Source organism: Silene latifolia, chromosome 10 (assembly GCF_048544455.1).
Source record: "Silene latifolia isolate original U9 population chromosome 10, ASM4854445v1, whole genome shotgun sequence".
Lineage (NCBI taxonomy): Eukaryota > Viridiplantae > Streptophyta > Magnoliopsida > Caryophyllales > Caryophyllaceae > Silene > Silene latifolia.
In genome coordinates this window covers 131,358,152-131,370,511 of record NC_133535.1, presented here as the reverse complement: position 1 = coordinate 131,370,511, position 12,360 = coordinate 131,358,152, and the positions used below count along the sequence as shown (strand labels likewise).

At 34.5% G+C, this 12,360-nt stretch overlaps 1 protein-coding gene across 1 annotated transcript; it reads right to left on the bottom strand.

Annotated features, from left to right (window-relative positions):
* Window positions 1-1,407: 1,407 nt before the first annotated feature.
* Window positions 1,408-2,667, bottom strand: LOC141608235 (uncharacterized). The gene has a single exon (XM_074427597.1). It carries the CDS (start codon window positions 2,665-2,667, stop codon window positions 1,408-1,410), a length of 1,260 nt encoding a protein of 419 aa, XP_074283698.1.
* Between the last annotated feature and the right edge of the window lie 9,693 nt (window positions 2,668-12,360).

Below are 12,360 nucleotides of genomic sequence, written 5' to 3'. Positions count from 1 at the left end.
CATCTTGGTCCCTTGTGTAGAATGTGCAACCATTAATAACATATCCAGAGTAAAATGAGGCAGAAATATTTGGACCATAGGATAAGCTCTTAAGTCGATCAGAAACAGGTTGTGATGACCTATAGAGCTCTTTCATTACTTGATCTCTGAACCAAATACGAAATGATCTATTGTGTTCAATAGCTAATGATTTTTGGCTGGCCCTTCGGTTCTGCGCCTTTAAAAAAGACATGTGCTGATTGACATACGGTTGCACTTCATCTTCATTGAATAGAATATATGTGTGCGCCATGTGCCATTTGTCCAGGGACATGTTAACTTCTCTACGGCCAATGGTTCCCTTACCATCAAATTGGTCATTATGTCGAGATGTAGGAAGCCCTATCGTTTTCATATTCCCTAGATGCTCATAGCTATATTCCATAGCTAACTCATACAACATCCTCTCAGCAATACAAGCCTCGGGTCGATAAGCATTCTTAACATATCCTTTATACGTTTTCATTTGCCTTTCAAAGGCCCATTGACTTCTCATATGCACTGGACCGCAAAACCTGATCTCTCTTACCAAGTGAATAGGCAAATGTATTGAGATATCAAAAAAAGCAGGTGGAAAATACATCTCCAATTGACACAAAACCTCAGCAATTTCAATCTCTAGAGAATCTAACTCTCTAGGATTAATGACTTTACTGTATATTTCCTTGAAGAAAAAACATAACCTAGTTATAGCATATCTCACATTTTTTGGCAAAATAGAACGAATAGCTATGGGTAACAGATCCTCCATTAGAACATGACAGTCATGAGACTTAAGTCCTGTGAGTTTCAAATTCTCCTTTGAAACCAGAGAAGAAATGTTTGAAGAATAACCCTCTGGAGCTTTAACTCCTCCTAAAGCTGTACAAAGTTCAACTTTCTCCTTTTTTGACAGTGTATAGGCAGCTGGGGGAAGATACTTTCTTTTTCGGTGTCAACAACGTGGAGTTCATTTCTAATATTCATTTTTTTCAAATCATTCCGAGCATTAGGACCATCTTTTGTCTTCCCCGGGATATTCAACAATGTGCCAATCAAACTATCAAAAAAGTTCTTCTCGATGTGCATCACATCTAAAGAATGTCTGACAAATAGAAATCTCCAATAAGGAAGGCTCCAAAAACATGAACACTTCTTGTATCCCCTTTTAGCAACTCCATTTTTGTTTTTCTTTGACTTGCCAAATGTAATTTGAATGTCTTTTACCTTTTCAAACACTTCTTGGCTAGTAAAGACATTTGGACGACTTTCAAAATTTTGTTCCCCATTAAAAGCCTTTTTCAGTCTACGATACTCATGATCATCAGGAAGAAATGAACGATGATCATAATATACCGTCTTTCGAGATGCTGACAACCACTTTCCTTTCTATCTATCTTCACATATACAACAACCACATTCCCCTTTTACTGAATAACCAGAAAGATTGCCATATGCCGGATAATCTTGGATGGTACAAAACAACATTGCTCTTAAATTGAACATTTCTTTACGGCTGGCATCAAATACTTCTACACCTTTTTCCCACAATAACTTCAAATCGTCAATAAGAGGTGCTAAGTATACATCGATGTCATTTCCTGGTTGTTTTGGACCAGAGATAAGCATTGACAACATAACATACTTTCTTTTCATGCATAAGGAAGGAGGTAAGTTGTACGCCACCAACATGACAGGCCAAGTACTATGGTTGCTACTTAGAGATCTAAATGGATTCATACCATCAGTGGATAGTCCAAGGCGTAAGTTTCGTTCCTCTTTCCCAAAATCACTAAATTCTCCATCAATAAATCTCCATTGTGGAGAGTCAGCTGGGTGTCTTAGAAACCCATCATCTTTTTTACGACCAAATTTATGCCACGTCAACTTCTCTGCATCTTCTGGATTCGAATAAAATCGCTTAAACCTTGGTATTATAGGAAAATACCACAAAATATTAGCTGGCACTCCCTCCTTTTTCTTGTACCTTGAGACATTGCACTTGGGACAATGTTTTAAAGTTTCAAATTCATTACGAAATAGTATGCAATCGTTTGGGCAAGCATGAATTTTTTCGTAACGCAAGCCCATTGTGCATAATAATTTTTTAGACTCATATGTACTATTTGGCAGAGCATTGTTAGGCGGAAGTATGTCAACCAACAACTCTAGTAATGCCGTAAAACTTCGGTCTGTCCAACTATGACCGACCTTCAGATTGTATAGCCTAAGTACAGCTGACAGTTTATTGTACTTGCAATCTGTGTATAAAGGCTTTTCAAAATCACTTAGTACTTCTTCTGCTATATTTGGCTCATCATACACTCTTTCCTCAAACTGACTCATCATGTCTTCTAATCTATCACCCTCGTTGGTATTACGACCTTGATGACTATTTGTTGGAATTTCTACTCTTTTTTCACCATGACGGTGCCAACAAGTGTATGTTCTATCAAATTCCCATTTATTCAAATGACGCAGTATTACGTCAACTTTGTGATGCATGAGATTATGACACATATAACAAGGACAGGGCAACTTTTCATGATCTTCACTATTATTCTCTAAAGCAAATCTAATGAATTCCATAACTCCAGCAACATATTTTGAGTCCCCCAATTTTGACGATGTTATCCAACTTCGATCCATTTTTAAACACTAGCAAGGATTAAATAGATTATTACTAATTTGACAATGATAACAACAAAGCAACTAAAGACATACTATAGAGTGTAAAAAAATTGTGAATAGAAGGTGAAACAACCAATGGAGAATTCATTAACTAGCGAATCATATAATCGTCAATAAAAATTAGGGTTTAAGTTTACTGGGATTGGAAGAAAATAAAACCATAATCAGTAAACTAAAAGTGACAAAATCAATAAAATTACATAGTCCAACAACAAAATTAGGGTTTAATTATACAAATTGATCCACAATTGAAAGAGAGTATTAAAAAAAATACCAAGCACACAGTAGAAAACTTACCAAATTGATGTGAGGTTGAAGACAACAACGCCTCTTTGCGGAATTTCGGCACAAAAGTCTTGGATTGTGGGATAAGTACTGGGATTATAAGAGAAAATTACCAAATTGATTAGTACTGGGATTATAAGAGCAAATTACCAAATTGATTAAGACGCCGCCGCTTTGAAGAAAACTTACCAAATTGATTCAATTATAGAATTATAAGAATGAGAGAATTTTGGTAGGTATATAATTATAAGAGCGAAATCAGATTTTCGGCGCGAAAGTCTCGAAAATTTTCAAGTTCTGGGATTGTGGGGATAAAGTTGTGCGTACGTATGGTTATTCTGGCGGTGAGTGGTGGTATACAATACGGTGATATGATGAGCATTCTCTACTTTATTTTACTAATCAAGTAAATAACGGTTTTCTATATAAGCGTTCTCTATTCTTTTATTTGAACAACAGTTATGCAAGATAGGAGTTTTCTTTTATCCTAAAAAACGCTCTTCACACAACACAGTTCTCTATCCTGCGTTACTTATTCGCCCTTTTGTAGTAGTGTTTATGTCGAAAATACCATTAAAACCGATTTCTAAAACCATGCTTAAAAACCTCTTTTTACGGATTTCCAGTAGATAACCGTCGAGAAAGGACGCAAAGAATCGCCGCGCCTCTTGAAGGAGCGCGATCCCCCGCTGCGCCTCTTCGTGAGGCCGCCGCAGTTCTCGCTTCCTTTCTTCTTCGTTAAATCTCTCGTTATTCGTCAAATTCTTTCTTTTGTTTCATTTATTTGTTAATTCTTCGTCATGATAGCATATAATTCACATGTATATTTATCATCATCTTTAATATGTTTCAATCATCACAATTCCGACTTAAATCCCTTATAATCCAATATTTGCGGGTTTTCGTCATTAAATTCAATTCCGGGTTATAGAGATTCGATTCATCAATATTGGTTTCTGGAATTCGTCTTTGATATAGTTTTCATCTGTCTTTTGTCGTATTCATCGCATATTCATCATTAATCCATTGTATCTAACCTAATTAATTGATTTAATTTGTTTAGCTTGTTAATATTTTTCACTCCTGTAATTAATCCATCTTATGTTAATTCGTTTAATTCCGTCTTATTCATGTTTTGCTGTTCTCATGACCCATTCATATGTTAAATAACCTTTTAAATCACTTTCATCCGAGTAAATATCATTAATCAATCTTTAGATTCACCAACGAATATTAACAACACGCAATTCCGCTTCACGCCCAAATTCGGGTCGAGAACAGAACGACGCAGAATCGCCGCGCCTATTCCAAAAACGACGACTCTCCGCTGCGCTTTATTCGGTTGAATTTCGTCCCCGAACTCCGTTTCTGCCTTGACGTAGTTTAATTAGTTTACATATTAACTAACTATTATCCGTAATATCACGCTAATTCCTGTTCGTTTCTTTCTTTTATTCCTTTTTCTCAAATTATCCGTTTTAAAGGTATTTTCGACATAAATCGCCTAATCCATTGTAATTAATGTAATTTTCATTATTGTAATTCATAATTATTGTATTTCTTTTACTGCTTGTATGTTTTCACATGTAAATGAGCATTAAATCCTAATTCGACCCAATTGTATGCTAATTACGTGTTTCACCGACTTAGCCTAATTTTCACATGTTAGGATTAAAACTTGGATGTTGCATTGCATGCATATAGCCGACAATATATCAAGTACGAATAACTTCCCTAATCATTAGTAGAGGCCGCTATCGAGGCGGGCGGGATTAGGTGTTCGATCAAAAGAGCTTCCTAATACGTACCCTCACCCCCCTTACTCCAGATCTCCGTGAACACCCGTGTTCATTGGCATCCACGAGAGTCATTCTAGACATAGAATGCTAAGGGTAACGATTGCTTAGTGTTCATGTCTCTACTTTGTGTCTTGACATGACACGAGGTATTCGAACGGTTCCAATTTCCCATAAAAATTGGTGGCGACTCCATACAAAAATGCAGGCGCTTGTTTCCCAAGCGCCCCCGTGGGCCCCCCGCTGTCCACATAACCTTATGTCGAATTTTTTTAATTGAAACTACTATTTTCCCACCAACAAAAACTATTAGCAACCTTATACTTTTTAAAAAATGTATAAGTTCTTAGCGCCTGATAAGATAATCAATCATAGGTTAGATACTACCGATCACATAAATGTTCTTATTTCGTTTTCATTGTAAGTACCGTATGACATTCTGTTAATAAATACTCTATAAAAATAAGTAAATTGTTTTTTTTTGTCATTCTTTTGTCTTATTCAAGCTTGCTTCTTAGAATTACAATAAATTAGCTTACCTAAAAATGAATACTGAAAACTCAGAATTAACAATGACTTAAAAAATGCGATTTACTTTTTATCGCTGTGGATAATTTTCCCAAAATTAAGTGTAACTTAATGCGTTCATGGATAATAAATTTGAGCTTTAAGTGTATTTTCTTTAAATTTGTAGACAAGAACAAAATATGATTTACTTCATTTCTTGCACTTAATTATCATAATTCATATCCAATTTACTTTATGTGATGTTGACAATTTTCCCGTTCTATATTTCAATTAGCACCAACTCCAAAACCTGGAACATTTACACTTGGTCAATTAACTCCTTTTAAGAAGTACCGTCTCTCAGTTTACGCCTGTAATTCTAGCTCGTTTAGTTGGTCAACTATTAGTTTAAGGGTAGCTCTTTTTCCTATTTTTATACTCTTAACTGTTTCATTTATTTAAAACGGGCAATCACACCACATGTTTCACTCGGTCTTTGTTACACTCATTTACCTATATTACCTACAACTAGTTTTATAGCCCGTGAAAATCGCAGGTTTAGTTATTTCGGGTTTTTTTTAGTCATTGTAGTGTTTGTGAAAGAGTAATTCTCTTACTATTTGTTGTGTAATTAGGATGACCGTAATCATACTGATAATTTAATCTCTGTGCGAAGAATTCTAATAATGTTGCGATCAAACCGTGTTCCAGGTTCTGCATAAATGGCGTAAGACAATCGGGTACTCAGTTTGGGGCATCGTCTTTGTAGCAAATAAAATTTAATTGTTAACGGGGAAAGTGAATAAGGGTTAATGGTGGGAGTAGATGAAGCGATTCATTCATTTTGGGTAGGATGTAATTAAATCAATCCCAAAAAAAAATAACAGTACTCTTTTTTCAAGAAGACGATAGGATTTTGACCAAAATTTTTTTTAAAAAAAATAAGATAACGAGGTAGGGTGAGGTGGTAAAAGGTGGAACACTAATTAAGCTCTGTTTGGCAAAAATACCTGAAAAGGTAGCTGAATCCTGAAAAGGTAGCTAAAAACTGAAAAGCTAACTGAAACCTGAAAATTATGAGCTGAAAATTATGAGCTGATAAGGTAACTGATTATATAAATATGTGTTTGGCAAACTAGTTGAAAAGGTAGCTGATTTTGGTAAAATGACGTAAAAGGATATGAAAATTATTTAATATTATAGAATAAAGAGGTAAAAAATGGAAAATAAGTCATTTTAGGTACCTGATTTCTCAAATGCTACCTGAGGTAGCATTTCATTTCAGGTACCTTATTTCACCAAATAAGCTACTTGCCAAACACTTGCAAAAAAATCAGGTAGCTGAAATTTTGGTCAAATAAGCTACTTTGGTCAAATAAGCTACCTGAAGTGTCGTGCCAAACAAAGCCTAACTCTTTTTTTAAGATATGGATTATGTCTAATAATCAAATAATAATTAATAATTTATAATCCAAATTAATAGAAGTTAATTGTGATAATCCTACGTGGCAAAAAAATTAAATGTGCCACCGTTGAATTGAAACAAAGTAAACGATTATGCTTAATAATCTGTCTCTTTGTAGACGGACACTATCCATCTAAAGTTGTAGACAGATAGTGACCTCTCACAAAATGCAAGTGGAAGTATCCATTTCTCACCCACTTGCATTATCCACTCTCATTTTGTGAGAGAGACAATATCCGTCTATAACTTTAAATGGATAGTGTCCGTCAACAGTGAGAATTTGTGAATGCTTAATTAGTTGAGTACAAACACTTAGAGGTGTACACTAAGCTGGGCTTAGGGCGGGCTGGGCTATCACTTTGTGGCCCAGGCCCAGCACCAAAAAGGGGTCGGGCTGGACTGTGCCGGGCTGGGCTCCATAATGTCTGGCCCAGCCCCGACCCATATAGTATTTTTTTAGTGTTTTTTGCTAGATTAAGGTCTTGGTTCTTTTGGACTGAACTTGTCTGAACTGAACTAAACTGAACTTAATTGAGCTGGATTGAAGTAAAAACTGGACTGGACTGGACTAAACATTATAATCATAATCATAAGCATCCTCATCCTCTTCCTCATGATGATGATGATGATGATAATGTAGTAATATAACAACAACAACAACAACAACAACAACAACAACAACAACAACAACAACAACAACAACAACAACAACAACAACAACAACAACAACAACAACAACAACAACAACAACAACAACAACAACAACAACAACAACAACAACAACAACAACAACAATAATAACACAATATATTATTAATATTAATATTTGATAGGAATAATCCAAACTATTGGTCAACTTCTTGTAATAAATCCGAACTTCAATTTAACTTAAAATAAATAACACTAATGCCCCACTCTTCTCAAAACGCACCAACTGACTAACTACCTATTATACAAGTCACAACTTTAAAAAAAATTATTGAAAAAATAATAATCTAACTTCATCTTCTTCAGCCCTTAACTCTTTCATCATTCACCAAACACAAAACACAAAACCGTCATATTTGCCGATGTTAGAAAACATGGGTCAAAATCACAAATGTAAAAGAACAATAATAACAATAGACGAATTATAGATGAATTTTTAATAGTAACGGTAAAATAACGAATATAACAAAAACGATATAGAAAAAATTATATAAAATATAAAGGAGAGAGTTTAGAAGAAATGGCTTGGGTTGAAGCACGCTAAGTGCTTTCCTAGGAGAGATAACGCCTCCGCTAGACCAGACTGGATCGGACCGGACCGGGAACTGGAAACAAGAACAGAACTGAACTGAATCGAAATCAAATCAAATCGAAATCGAATCGAATTGAACTGATTCTTATTTCAGACAGACTATTTCCCGTCTGAAATAAGACGGATCAAATGTAGCCATTTAACAATAAAATGTTACTATTTTCTGATAAAATGTTACCATCATTTTCAGGATAAAAAGTGACAACTTTATTTATAACATTTTGTCATTAAATGGTTAGATTCTATTAGAAAATGGTGACATTTGGTCCGTCTGAATTGGTTAAGGTATTATGCCACTCATGTATGGGTAGTACTAGAGGTGGCAATTGTTAACACGACCCGAAAACACGACACGAACCCGACACGAAGTTAGCGGGTTAGGGTTGAGAGGTTGTGACCCATTTAAGTAATTGGGTTGACACGGACACGACACGGAACTTAAATGAGTCGGGTTAGGGTTGAGCTCCTTTAACACGAACCCGACATGAATAACCCATTTATTTAAAAGTGTCATAATATATCTGGGTTGAATCAATAAACCAACCAAACAACTTTAAAATAAACATTCTCAATCACCATTTTTTGGATAATAGGGCTATAAAACTTAGCTTATTTATCGGGTTGAATGGGTTACAAATGACCTTCTACAAGATAAATGGGTTAAACAAGTCGGGTTGAGTTATATAAAAACTAAATGGGTTGGGTTATGATTGAGACAAATGACCCGTTTTTGTAATTGGGTCGGATTAGGGTTGGGATACTGATAACCCGTTTAAAGTTAACACCGACACGAATACGACACGACCTGATCCGTTTGCCAGGGCTAGGTAATACTAGTACTATAGACCTGACAAAGCTAGTTCGACACAAATGACTCGATTCGATAAGGCTGACCCGAGAACCGAAAAGGACCCGAAATGCATCACCCGATAGACCCAAAATGCATCACTCGATAGACCCGGCCCAAAGTGACCCGATTTAATGACCCAAAATGACCCGAAATTATTAATTAAGACAAAATCATGACCTGAAATGACCCAGATTGACACGACTCAAAATGACCCGATCCGAAATGACTTGACCCAAAAATGACCCGACTTGAAAGTGACTCGATAAGTTATTGACCCGAAAATGACCTGATCCGATGTGACCCGTCCCAAACCGACCCGAATGACCCATTTGTCAGGCTTAGGTAGTAGGTAGTACGTCACCGGTCCCGATTCTCTCCAGTACTTGAAAAGAAATGGATCTCCATTACTTTTGAACGGTCTGGATTAAATCATGGTACGATCTAGTGATTGTAATTATTTCATAAATAATGTTTTAATAAATGGTGAGAGAAAATATATTAGAATAAGAGTGTATTAGAGAAATAATAGAAAGAATCCAAATTGGTACACGACCTATGATTATTGCTGATGCTATATCTTCTAACCTTATGTTGAATTTTTTTAATTGAAACTACTATTTTCCCACCAAAAAAAACTATTAGCAACCTTATACTTTTTTTAAAAATGTATAAGTTCTTAGCGCCTGATAAGATAATCAATTATAGGTTAGATAATACCGATCACATAAATGTTCTTATTTCGTGTAAGTACCATATGCCGTTCTGTTAATAAATACTCTATAAAAATAAGTAAATTATTTTTTTGTCATTCTTTTGTCTTATTCAAGCTTGCTTCTTAGAATCCCCCTACTACTAAGAGAATAAAAATCTCTTAGTAGTTTCCCACCCAACTCCCCCCAACTTTAATGGGCCCGTGCTTTATGTACTTAAGTCACCACAAATAAGATTCTGATTAATGGGCATGTGCTTTATGTATTTAAATCACCACAAATAAGATGCTGAATTGAGCCCACTATCTAATTAAGAATATAGAAACATATTGATTTCCATTGATTACCACCATTCCAACGTATAACCAAAAAATTCTTTTGACTTTTCTAATTAAGAATCTTATATGGAAACAAAATGATTTCCCATTGATAACACCATTCCCACGTATAACCAAAAAAAAATCTGACTAAGATAATACGGAGTAACAATCCTATATGAAAACAAATTGTTTCTACATAATTTCGCAGATCTCATTAGAACCAACCAAAATAGTTCCCCTTATTTCGTATATTATTTTGACCGTTTTTTTATAAGGCTAACAGGTTTTTTTAAGTATAATTTACATCTAATTTAATTTCATAAATTAGTTCCCCTTATTGATTTAACATTATAGTATTATTATTAATAGTTCGAAACAAGACTAACTTAGTTTCAACTATCTTTTACGGTAATAAACTTAATTTTTGTCCTCCTTCCTAATATTATATCTACTATATTATAACATTAACTTAAAAGTATCATATATTTTATACCAAAAACAATTTTATTGTATTTTCCTCTTTATAAACAAAATCTTAAAAATGCCGTGCTGTAGCACGGGTCCTATACTAGTTACAATAAATTAGCTTATCTAAAAATGAACAGTGAAAACTCAGAATTAACAATGACTTAAAAAATGCGATTTACTTTTTTTCGCTGTGGATAATTTTCGCAAAATTCAGTGTAACTTAATGAGTTCATGGATAATAAATTTGATCTTTAAGTGTATTTTCTTTAAATTTGTAGAGAAGAACAGGATATGACCTGGGTTGAAGCACACTAGGTGCTTTTCTAGGAGCGATAACACCTCCATTAGACCAGATTGGATCGGATTGGACCGGGAACTAGAAACAAGAACTGGAACTGAAACTGAAACTGAAACTGAAACTGAAACTGAACTTAAATGAACTGAATTGAACTGATTCTTATTTCAGACTGAATATTTCCCGTCTGAAATAAGACGGATCAAATGTAGCCATTTTACAATAAAATGTTACTATTTTATGAAAAATATTACCATCATTTTCAGGATAAAAAGTGGCAATTTTATTTATAACATTTTGTCATTAAATGGTTACATTCTATTAGAAAATGGTGACATCTTGTCCGTCTGAATTGGTTAAAGTATTATGTCACTCATTTATGGGTAGTACTAGTACTATAGACCTGACAAAGCTGACTCGACCCAAATGACTTGATTCGATAAGGCTGACCCGAGATCCGAAAATGACCCGAAATGCATCACCCGATAGACCCGAAATGCATCACTCGATAGAACCGACCCAAAGTGACCCGATTTAATGACCCAAAATGACCCAAATTGATTAGTTAAGACAAAATCATGACCTGAAATGACCCAGATTGACGCGATCCAAAATGACACGATCCGAAATGACTTGACCAAAAATTGACCCGACTTGAAAGTGACTCGATAATTTATTGACCCGATCTGATGTGACCCGTCCCAAACCGACCCGAATGACACATTTGCCAGGCTTAGGTAGTAGGTAGTAGGTAGTAGGTAGTAGGTAGTACGTGACTGGTCCGGATTATCTCCATTACTTGAAAAGAAATTGGCCTCCATTACTATTGAACGGTCCAGATTAAATCTTGGTACGATCTAGTGATTGTAATTATTTCATAAATAATGTTTTAATGAATGGAGAGAGAAAATATATTAGAATAAGAGTGTATTAGAGAGATAATGGAAATGATCTAAATTGGTACACGACCTGTGATTATTGCTTATGTTATATCTTTTAACCTTATGTTGAATTCTTTTTAATTGAAACTACTATTTTCCCACAAAAAAACTATTAGCAACCTTATATTTTTTTTAAAAATGTATAAGTTCTTAGCGCCTGATAAGATAATCAATCATAGGTTAGATAATGCCGATTACATAAATGTTCTTAGTTCGTTTTCATTGTAAATATTGTATGACGTTCTGTTAATAAATACTCTATAAAAATAAATAATTTTTTTTTTGTCATTCTTTTGTCTTATTCAAGCTTGCTTCTTAGAATTACAATAAATTAGCTTACCTAAAAATGAATAGTGAAAACACAGAATGAACAATGACTTAAAAGACGTGATTTACGTTTTATCGATGTGGATAATTTTCGCAAAATTAAGTGTAACTTAATGCAGTTCATGGATAATTTTCGCAAAATTAAGTGTAACTTAATGCAGTTCATGGATAATAAATTAACAAAATTACTAAAGATCGCCCCTATATTACTCATCTCGCCCCTAATGTTCATTTCACTTTCCAACTTTGCCCTTTACTCTAAAACATTCTCAAAACTAATTTTTATCGGTAATTCAAAAAATGAGTGACGGTGACCCATTTTACGATAATTAATAATCAAGCACGATTAAATTCGAAACAAAATTGACGATTAGAAACGTAAAAACT